Genomic DNA, 10,923 nt, shown 5'->3' on the forward strand with positions numbered 1-10,923 from the left:
ATTTACGTTAGTTTGTAAATAATTTTTTTTTTCAAATAAAATTAATTGAAAAATTTTTTTATTAGTAAAATTTTTAAATTTTTCTTTAAAAATCAATGTAAACTCATTTTTTTAATTTGCGTTTTTTCCTCAAATTTACAAATTGAGATAACCATTTATAAATCAAAAAAATTATCAAATAAGTTTTTATGATAGTTTTTAAATTTTTTATAAATATAAATTGAAAACTGAAAACGAAATGGTTACTAAACATATCTCAGATGGTAAAAATGTCATAACATTAACAAATAATTAAATAAGTTACTAACGTAAGAAATGACTTATCAAAAGATTTTCAGGCTATGTATGGTTTGATTTTTAGAATTTTTTTTTAAATTAAAAATTAATTTGGTTAAGAAATAAAAAATAAAAAATAATTATTATTTAAGGGTAAAAAATAATTATCATTTTAACTTTTGGGCAGGTTATATACATACGTATGATTGTTTCAATTTAATTTGTAAAAAATTATTTCTAACCACTCGAAAGAAAATGATTTATATATACAAAAATTATATAGTTGATTATTATTTGCTATTATAAATTATTATTATATATATTTAATATTGGTCCCAAATTTATAAAATAAAATTTATATATATTAAAAAGATGTGAGTGTGTGATCGTGGTGGGTGTGTGTGTGTCGGATAGAGAGAAGATGAAGAATTTGTGTTTTATTGAAAATATGTTTTCAAAATGCGTTTTTTTATTTTAATTAAAAGCTATATTTTCTTAATTAAAAACGTGGTTTGTAATCATACTTTTATAATTTTATAAATTTTTTATGAAAAAACCACAAAAATGATAAAATCGTGATTTGTAATTACGTTTTACTCTTTTTTAAGAATTTCGTCCGAACTAAACTTATTTCGAAAAGGCTCCGTTATAATTTATCGTAAATGTAAAGAGTTATTTTCAACCATAAATTTCACTCACAGTGAAATCTCCGGAAACATCAAAAACAGGGCCCAGACTCCGACACTTTCACCCTCTGATCATAACCCAACGACTTTCCCCAATCAAAACATTATAGGTGTGTGTGCAAAATATATAGATATACAGAGAGAGAGAGAGAGAGAGAGAGAGATACAGATGTATGAGACGACGAGGTAGAAATATCGGTTTGTCTTTTGGTTCGATTTGATGACAGCGATAGTTCCGTGAATTTAAAGCCACGACCCACCATTAATTTCTCTTCAAAATCAACAAAATTTGTGAGGTTGGTATTTTTTTCCCCTCAATCTGGTGTACTTGTTTGTTGTTTTCATCTTCACACATCAGCTAGAATTGTCGTTTTATCCAGATTTTTGTAGGTCTAATCTGGGTTTCTTCTAGTGTAGTGTTAGATATTTTCTGACTTTTCTTCTGCTTGGATAAGTATGTGGTGTAGGATGAGGATGAATTTTCAAATCATGAATTTTTATGTATATACAGTTGTTTCCAGGGTTTGGGTTTTTGTGTTGGGTCAAGGGTTTCTAGCAATTTCAGATAGTGACATTTGAATCTTATAATCTGTTTTTTTTTTTTTTTTTGGCCCCTTTTGGTTAACAATGAAATTTCGTTGGTGGGATATGATTTTTTTCAACAATATTTGGAAACCCCTCATTTTCTTTACCATTCCCTTCATTTTCTCGCTTTGGATTGGTTTGCTTTTTGTGAAATTTGTCTGTTCTTACATGGAAAATTCAATATATAGCACTAGCAGTTTAGTTTAGCTCTCAAGTGCTTATTTTTATTTATCTGTTGTTTTTTAGGCTTGGATTTTCTGTCTAGTTGTCAAAACCCTCCTTTTCTTTACCATTCCTATCATTTTCTTGCTTTGGATTGATTTGCTTTCTGTGGAATTTGTTTGTTTTTTACATGGAAAATTCAAATCATAGCACTAGCTGTTTAGTTTAAGTCTCAAGTGCTTAATTTATTTATTGTTTTTTTGTTATAAATTGTTGGTTTTTCAGTCTAGTTGTCAAGTGAGTAAAGAAGGTTTGTTGTCTAAAAAGCAGAGATGGTTGAGAAACAGCAGAAAAAATTTCTTACTGTAGCACCCTTTGAGTGTGCTTGGCGCAATGATTTGAGGTTTAGGGAAGCCGGAAGAGGTTGTGTGGCTTTTGAGGCTTTTGCTCACAACGACGTCACTGTCGTGTTTAGAGAGCATGTAGGTAGTCAACATTACCATTACAAGAGGGATAATAGTCCCCACTATACTGTGATTCTTGGTAGTCACAGGAATCGCCGGTTGAAAATTGAGGTTGATGGGAAGACAGTGGTTGATGCGGCTGGGATTGGGCTGTGTTGTTCTTCGGCGTTCCAGAGCTATTGGATCAGTATCTATGATGGGTTGATTAGCATTGGCAAAGGAAGGTACCCTTTTCAGAATCTTGTTTTTGAGTGGCTTGATTCGAATCCTAATTGTAGCGTTCAGTACGTTGGGCTCAGTAGTTGGGACAAACATGTTGGGTATAGAAATGTGAATGTTTTGCCACTAACACAAAACCATATATCATTGTGGAAGCATGTGAATGGTGGTGAATATGAAGGAGATGAGGATGGTGTCGAAGAGATGGAAAATGAAAGTAGACATCATGAAAATTGGGGGCTCCAGAACTTTCTTGAGAGTTGGGAGCTATCCGATATATTCTTCATTGTGGGCGAGGAGGAAAAGACTGTCCCGGCTCATAAGGTAATCTTGGCGGCATCTGGTAATTTTGGTTCGAGTTTGTGCAATCAAGATGTCATCCAGCTTCAGGATGTAAGCTATCCAGTTCTCCGTGCATTTCTGCAATATATCTACACAGGCCATACCAAGGTAATTATTGTGTTTTATGCTCTAATTTTTATGCATTTTGAATTATCTTGATCATTTTTTTTCGTTCTCCAGCTTGATTTAGCATGTTATTAATTGGTTATTGCAACTTAACAGAAACTTCCTGTCTATAATTTTGTGGCCAGTCTTGTTATATTTGTATTACTACATTTTAGAATGAAAATCACTTATGAGTTCAAATATTCTATCCAATTGCATGATTGGAATGAGGATAGCATAATTTGTTTCTTTTTCTGGTCTGAGGTATTTTTATATTCTCCCAACTATGGAAATGAATAGAGCCTTATGGAATCGTCCTACTCCCACCTTTTATCCTCTTCCTCTCCTTTTACCTTTCCAACTCCAAAATTGACTGATACTGGCCAGCCTGAGGTGTGATAATTATTCGTTTGCAATATTTAAAATAGAGACTTATAACAAACCCATTGTTTTATTGATTCTTGAGTTAAGAACAATCCCATTGGTATTGATTTTTGACTTTGGAGATTTTCGAGGTCTTAAATAATTTTATCCTAAATTGCATGCTATTTATCAATTTAACACTGAAACTTGTCTGCTCTTTAAGATATTTGGGAGATTTTGGTTAAAAAGTCACTAACCAGTAACCACTGGTGATTTCATAATCATTGTAACTTCCTAGGCTGAAATAAAGTTTCAACTTCGAGGTGTTTCTGTGATTATAGAACTTTAATTTCTTACAATGCTTATGTCTATATGATGCAGATTTTAGAGTCACAACTCAACTCCCTGAGGGCTCTGAGCTTAAAATATGAAGTGATGCCATTGGTGAAGCAGTGTGAAGAAATTACTGAACGTTTTAAACTGAACAAAAAATTGTTTGACTCAGGCAAGAATGTGGAGATATCATATCCAAGTTCTAAGATCCATTGTGGTACAACCTTTCCCTCAGGACTTCCCCTCAATATGCAGAGGCTTGAACAATTTCTCATAACTGGCGAGTACAGTGATGTGGACATCTATATTGGCGGTCATGGTCTTGTTGCCCAGCCGCATAAAATTATCCTTGGCTTATGGAGTGTCCCCTTTTTAAAGGTGAGCCAACTTCCTAGCTCTTCCTTACATTATGACTCCTCATGCCAATTATATAACATGTATGTGTGTGGAATAGTGAGAATAAAATTCTGATGGCGGATCAGTATAATCTGCTCAACACTCAGCTTTTTTCAGAATTTCACTCTTTTTCCTGGGTTAAAATAAATAATCCAGCTCTACAAGGAAAATAAGTATTGTGTTGGATAACGGACTATTAGTTGGAGTTTGTTTTGGGCAAATAAGTCAACACTTCTGTTTAGTGTATAATGAACTTACATTCAGATCATAATGAGAATCTGCTGCTTTTCATGTATAGAACTAGTGCCACCATAATTCTTATTCATCAAGAAGATTGGGATAAAATATTTTTTGATCGTTCAGGTGAAAACCACAAGCAAAAATTAAGATTGAATCTACATCAGCTCCTATACAATTTTATGTATGAGTGATCCTTTCACTTTACAATGAACATGAGTGTGACTGATGTGGTTGTGGAGTTATGAAAAGTCAACCTTATATGAATATAAAGTGAATGTACTCATACTCATCTCAATACATGTTCATTACACATCGTGAAAGGCTGGAGTAGGGGGACCTCAGTAAATTGAAGTTTTAATTTTTGAATTTATATCTGATAAAGAAAAAATCTAGTTTCCACACTTTCTAAATGTTTTTGTATTTTTTGGGATTCTCTGTATGCAAACCATATATTTGTGTGATGTCCAAAAGCTACGTTGTTGCCATGCAACATATTTTGGCGGATTGCATTAACTTTACATATCCATTGAGTAAGTATGAAAGGACGATGATGGTTGTGTTCTCTTAACAATTTTGATGATTTAATGACATGGCTATTGAACGACATGGTTGCATTGGCAGATGTTCACCAACGGAATGAGTGAGAGCATTTCATCGAAGGCTCTTTTACAGGATGTGCCACTGGAAGCATTTAAGGCTATGCTTGAATTCATGTACTATGGAGAACTCAACAAGGAAGACACCATGGATATTGATACCTTGCTACTCCAGCTTCTTCTATTGGCAGATCAATTTGGTGTTACTCTCCTTCATCAGGAATGCTGCAAAAAACTTTTGGAATGCCTGTCAGAGGTATTTTGTAATCCTTTCTTCAGCACAAAATATAATTGCTCAATTTAGTCATCACTATATCTTTGTGTTTATCATTATGCTAAAGTGCTTTTTTTTTTTGATCGAATAAAGTGCTAGTTGTATGACTAGAAATAAAAGAAAGGAGAAGTGTTGCGGTTTCGGACTTCTGAAAACAAAAGAAGAGAACCCTTTTATGATAATGAATTATGATATATTGATACCTCTCATCTACATATTATATGCAGGGATGGAGTTCTATTGGAAGAGGGTCATACAACAAGAATTTTTCTATTATGCACAAGTTTATTGGACGAGGAAGCAGACACTTTTGGCAAAGTAATTGGTTTGTTGTTTCTATAGCTAACCATTGAACTTTGTTGCAGGACGCAGTGTGCCCAATTCTCCAAGTGATTTCGTCTGTTCCTCCATGTAAACTTATTGAAGAAACATGCGCGAAGAAATTTTCAATGCACTTCGATTATTGTACAACTGCAAGCATTGACTTCGTTTTGTTAGATGAGGCAACATTTAGCAAGATTCTTAAGGTGGGTTCTTTCTTTCAAAGTTGTTTATGACAATGAGATAACAAGAATGAGTGTTTTGCATTTGCTTCAATACATCATATATTGTGAAGTCCAGTGTGGAAGGTCCAAGAATTTCCAATATGGAGATTACTAGTAACAGAAACATGAATAAAGGATTATTCTGTATTAATTACACAGAAAAATATTTTCAACAAAGAAAAAGAAAAAGAAAAAAGAGAGAAAAACGAGAAGATCATTTTTAATTTTCACTTTTAGTAACAAAAAAGAAAAGAAAAAGAAATTCTAGGATGAAGATATATGGTCTTGTGTGGTGGCAAGCTATGATGTACTGAAATATTGTACTATTCAAAACCAATCTTTCAATGGATTTTAGATGGATGGGATGTCTATCAAACAAGTTTAAAGTCTTCTAATGCATAGTCTTTGATACTAAAGTACCTGGCCATATTTTTGACCATATTTTTGAAAGACTACTTTCCAGTGTGTCCATATTAGAACATTTCTTATAATAGTTATGGGCTTTGCAGCATCCAGATTTGACAGTAACGTCTGAAGAAAGAGTTCTTAATGCAATCTTACTATGGTGCATGCAAGCAAAGGAATTTTATGTGTGGGACGTAGTGGATGAGATGATATTAAATTCTGCGCCAGAACTTCTTTTTGGGGAGAGATTTCAGTCTATTAATTACTTGTTACCCTTTGTGCGCTTCCCATTACTTCCATATGCCTTGCTTAAGAAGGTATGTGGCTCAGAATAAAGAGATAATATCTCATAGTAGAGATCTATTCGCCAGATTAAAAATTGGGCTTATTTCTTGTATCCTCATTCTCACTTTCTTATGCTATTGCAGTTGGAAAGGAGTGGCCTTAGTAGAATGATTCCTACTTTTGATTTTTTGGTGAGTAAAATTGTAATTATAAGTTATATGAATTTTCAGCCAAAAATTTCTAGATATGTTGATTATGTAGGGTTATTCTGTTCATTGACTTCTCTTATTGGACTGTAACAGGTGAAAGAGGCCATTTGTTATTTAGAATTTGGATTGGCTAATCCACAAGGTGACCGAAAGTAAGTATTATGTTTTAAATGTCAATCTCTTCTGTACAATCTTGACTTCTGGACTTGTTGAATTGAGAATAAGAAATATAATAACACTCACACTTGATTTACGACATTGGGAGAAGATGCATGTTTTTTTTTTGGTTGCTTAGAACATACAGGATGAGAAGAATTTTGGATCAAGGCACTATTCTAAGTGATGAATCAAATTACAGATTTAGTTTACCATCTATCTTAGTCAACACTAGAAGTTTCTATTTTTCAGTTGAGCCTCATTGCAATAGACGTATCACGATTGACCGTTCTTGTGTAGTATTACGTCCCCAAATCCATCTCTCTTCATATAAAGACACTTTCCACTCAAGCTAACCTGCCTTGTTTTTCTCTCCCTTCCTTTCTCCATGTTTCATTGTAAATAGAATGGAAAAAGGGTGGCAGACAAGGCATTACCATTATCACTCTAAATGCCACGATAATTGTTGTATTACTTTTACCTTCTGGTCCATGTGTATCTATCTAGACCACCTATTTTGAAATTTTATGGCTTTTTGACATCTTCATAATGATTCTATTAGCCTTTTTGTGGCTGAACATGTCATCAAGTTAGGCAGGCAAATATAAAACGAGCCATGTAGGGATGCCTCTTCATTATTGTGGACACAAAATTCTATTGGTATTTCATGAAAGAAAATCTACATTGGCTTTAGGTTGACAATGAGAAGCTAGACAGAATTTGTCTGGCCTGGATTTGACATTGAATGGATTTTGGGTGAAATCCCATAGCTGAAATGGACAGTAAAGTCTATCCTGTTCTTACCAAATTAAATTATATTCTTGTGTTGGTAAATATTTTACTTCCTTGCATCCTATGTATTCAATTATACGATCATGTCTTTGTGAAAGGGCTGGTTAGAGGTTTGCTGGAGAGTGACAAAACATGTGAGACAAAAGAGTCCCAATGGATGACTAGGGAAGAGATAGATCCATCTATCTGAGAAAGAGGAGGCAGTGGAGTACAGGAGCTCAGAGTACATGGTTTAGGACCAACCTCTCTTGAAGAGTGTGATGTAGAAGAAACTAGTGATGTAAAGGAGTACTTCCTTCTATTTATGGAAGGTTAGTCACGTGGCCATAACTAATTGTCCTGTTTTCTTGAGATTTTGTTAAGATTTGTCAGAAAGCAATCAAGTTGTTAGGATTTGTCTTGTTTACTGAGATTTCATAGATAGGTTTAGTGGCATGATATCTCTATGATTAGGATTGGCTATGCCTACGGGGGCATAGTGCCAGGGCGAAACTTCTTCATCTAGCTTCCAAGCCACAAGACGCACAGAGTCCCAGGGTGCTTGCAGAAAACTTTGTGATGTAGGACGACCAGAAAATAAAATATTGTAAATGAAAATAACAAACTACACCGAAAGAAAAGAAAATTGAACCTAGATCTGAATAGTCAATATCTCAATTCAATAGTCAAATCTGAATAACCCCACTACATAATGCCCTGTTTATAGGCACATCTAAGAAAGTCCCAACTAAAAGTTTCCAAAATAAAATAAGACAATAATTAAATCGTTAATAAAATCCTAAATAATATTCTAATATGGTAATAATTCCTAAAATCTAATCTTTCCAAAGACCATTAAATCCTTCTTCATCCAATGCCTTTTTTGTCCTTATCACTTCAACGTGCCTAAATGTTGCCTTAGCTTAGGCATTTGAGTGGCGTGGTATAGCATCAGAAGTACTTGGAGTAATAGATTGCACGGGTATTATTTCTGGTAATAAATCATGCAGTATGACTTCCACTACTAAGAGATGGCTTTGACTCTTGACTCGGGTGTCTGGTTGGAAATGGGAAGTCTCAGGGCTTAGGCATGTAAGAGATGCTTGTAAGTCCTTCAGTTGAGATCAACTGATTTTCAGAAACTAATCTTTCGGAGAGTTATGAAATCTTTGTTTTAAGTGATCAATAATTCATCTTCTATTTGGTTACCGTTCAAAGAAACTGATTTTTGCCAACTACATCAATATGTAGAGATGGTTTTCAAATAATGTGATGTCATGCACAATTGCAACACGAAGCTTCTTTAAAAGTTGAGTCCAAGTTTTGGAGTTCAAGTTATGTACGTTTGCTTGCGTGCAGTAGGAAAGCATGTTAAAATTAGTTTCTTTACTTGAAATCCTTACAAATGAATGATTTATGGCTGACGTAATTTCACTTTATATTGCAAGATTCCAACACAGGCGATCTAGTTTTAGGGAGCTGCAATACATACGTGATGGTGACAGCAACGGAGTTCTGTACTTCATTGGCACATCATTTGGGGAACATCAATGGGTAAATCCTGTTCTCGCAAAGGTAACTTCTCGAAATACTGTTATTTTCTTCATTTGCCAATGGTTTTGCTAAATTATTGATATCTTATCCTGTAAATTGCATGCTTCAGAGAATTTGTGTTAGTACTAGCAGTCCCATTTCAAGACATACCGACCCTAAGGTTTTGGTCTCAAGGACTTACCAGGTATGACCCTATGGTAAATCAAATTCTTGTTAAAGTTCCTATAATTTCTGAGCTCTTTAGGACGGTCATTGAACTGATTTATTGTGCATCAGGGAACATCCTTTGCCGGGCCTAGGATTGAAGATGGAAAGAATTGCACGTGGTGGATTATTGATATTGGCCAAGACCACCAGGTATTGCATTTGTATTTTGTTTGTGGCCTCTTTTTTTTTTTCTTTTTTTTCTTTCTTTATTTGGTGAAAAACTACCTTCCGTCTAGGTCTGGCATTATAATTAATTCCTCATTTTTTTTCTCATGGAAACGAACATTGAACTGACAATTGACACTAGTGAGGATTGTCTATAAAATGTGCTCAGCCTTTTTTCCCCGTTGCCTTCAACTATAGAAATATATTATATGAATAATTGCATGGCTTTTTCCCTCCTATTAGTTTTCTGATGCTAGATAGTTTGATGGATGCAGCTTATGTGCAACTATTATACCTTGAGGCAGGACGGGTCAAGGGCCTACATAAGAAGTTGGAATTTTCAGGTAAATATGATGCTCTGCTGTTGTTTTCTGTTCCTCCATCCCCCTCCCAATCATGGTTTGAATGAAGAAAAAAATGAAGAGTTTATCATGAAATTTTATTGACAATAATTCTAGGGTTCTCTGGATGGGAAGACTTGGACTAACTTGAGAGTGCACGAGAACGACCAGACAATGTGCAAACCGGGTCAGTTTGCTTCGTGGCCAATAATAGGTCCCAATGCTCTGCTTCCCTTCAGATTCTTTAGGGTTATATTGACCGCTCCCACAACCGATGATACTAATCCATGGAACTTTTGCATTTGCTTCTTGGAGCTCTATGGTTACTTCCACTAAGTTGATTGTGTAACGAATGATCAGACTTGTTGTTTGGTCCATTGCAGCGTCATTATGTACAGTCTCTGCTTGTGAGAAATAAAAGTGATGGATGGGCTCAAAACCTTTTGTTTGTAAATTTTATAAAACCTTGTGGTTGATTGCAATTTGCATGTGTCAAGTTTCCTGTACTGCAGTACACAACTTAAAGAAATCTTTTTAACACACATCTAAATTTTGATACTTTGAAAGTCCCCTCTCACACGGTGAGGCAGGGGCTGTGGATTCATCATTTATGGATTTTACAGCCATCCTTTATATGAAGCTTACAGTTTTTTTTTTTTTGCATTTATGTTGTATTGTGGGATGTTAGAGCGTTTTCAACCCTTCACTTTTCTTTTTTCTTTTTTTATATCTAATTTGATTCAAAATTTGAATAAAAGCTTGATTTAATATGAACGATTCCAATCATTTCATCAATTTTTCATTAAAATCTTTTCAAAAAATTTCTTGTTACCTCAAATTTTCTTATTTATCAAATTTGATAAATAAAAAAAAAAAAAAAATCATCTTCAATGTTTTATCTTTTTAAATTTTCATCAAATACAAATTTGATGAATTCTAAATTTGATGAAAAAATATTTTTTCTTGATTTGATAAACAATTAATGCAAGGATATTGGAGATGCTGTTAGATTGCATATCTATGTGCTTGGCTCTGAAGCCTATCCCACAACTCTCTGTCATGGCTTTTATCATGCCGCTAAGAGGCTCATTCTTCACATGATGGCACAACTTAGAACACTTTTAGGACTATGTTTGAATTAAGGATTTGAGAAGTGATATCGTTCCTATTTTCTTTCCTTTTGCATGTCATTCCTCAAATCTTTGATCCGAACAGAGCCTGAGACAATTTTCCAATCAGCAAGA

General features: G+C 34.2%; 1 protein-coding gene across 2 annotated transcripts; it reads left to right on the forward strand.

Moving 5' to 3' along the window:
• Nucleotides 1-664: 664 nt before the first annotated feature.
• LOC114261903 (BTB/POZ domain-containing protein) lies at nt 665-10,221 on the forward strand. Of its 2 annotated transcripts, none has more exons than XM_082873358.1 (13): nt 665-1,258; nt 1,995-2,842; nt 3,584-3,913; nt 4,793-5,023; nt 5,407-5,568; nt 6,096-6,308; nt 6,420-6,467; nt 6,579-6,637; nt 8,861-8,987; nt 9,076-9,150; nt 9,243-9,323; nt 9,614-9,682; nt 9,797-10,221. In XM_082873358.1, the coding sequence occupies exons 2-13, from the start codon at nt 2,042-2,044 to the stop codon at nt 10,013-10,015; spliced, it is 2,415 nt and encodes an 804-aa protein (XP_082729484.1). In that variant the 5' UTR covers nt 665-1,258; nt 1,995-2,041; the 3' UTR covers nt 10,016-10,221. The 2 variants fall into 2 exon arrangements, with proteins under 2 accessions (XP_082729484.1, XP_082729485.1); XM_082873359.1 differs by lacking the exon at nt 665-1,258 and adding an exon at nt 1,389-1,416.
• The last annotated feature ends 702 nt before the right edge of the window (nt 10,222-10,923 follow it).

Source organism: Camellia sinensis, chromosome 6 (assembly GCF_055761805.1).
Source record: "Camellia sinensis isolate YWXY chromosome 6, ASM5576180v1, whole genome shotgun sequence".
NCBI lineage: Eukaryota > Viridiplantae > Streptophyta > Magnoliopsida > Ericales > Theaceae > Camellia > Camellia sinensis.

Excerpts from the sequence above, each read along its gene's own strand:
- LOC114261903 (XM_082873358.1), top strand. The coding sequence starts at position 2,042 with ATGGTTGAGAAACAGCAGAAAAAATTTCTTACTGTAGCACCCTTTGAG. Across the intron at positions 8,988-9,075 it reads TAAATCCTGTTCTCGCAAAG|AGAATTTGTGTTAGTACTAG; the intron begins GTAACTTCTCGA and ends TGCATGCTTCAG. Across the intron at positions 9,683-9,796 it reads TAAGAAGTTGGAATTTTCAG|GGTTCTCTGGATGGGAAGAC; the intron begins GTAAATATGATG and ends CAATAATTCTAG.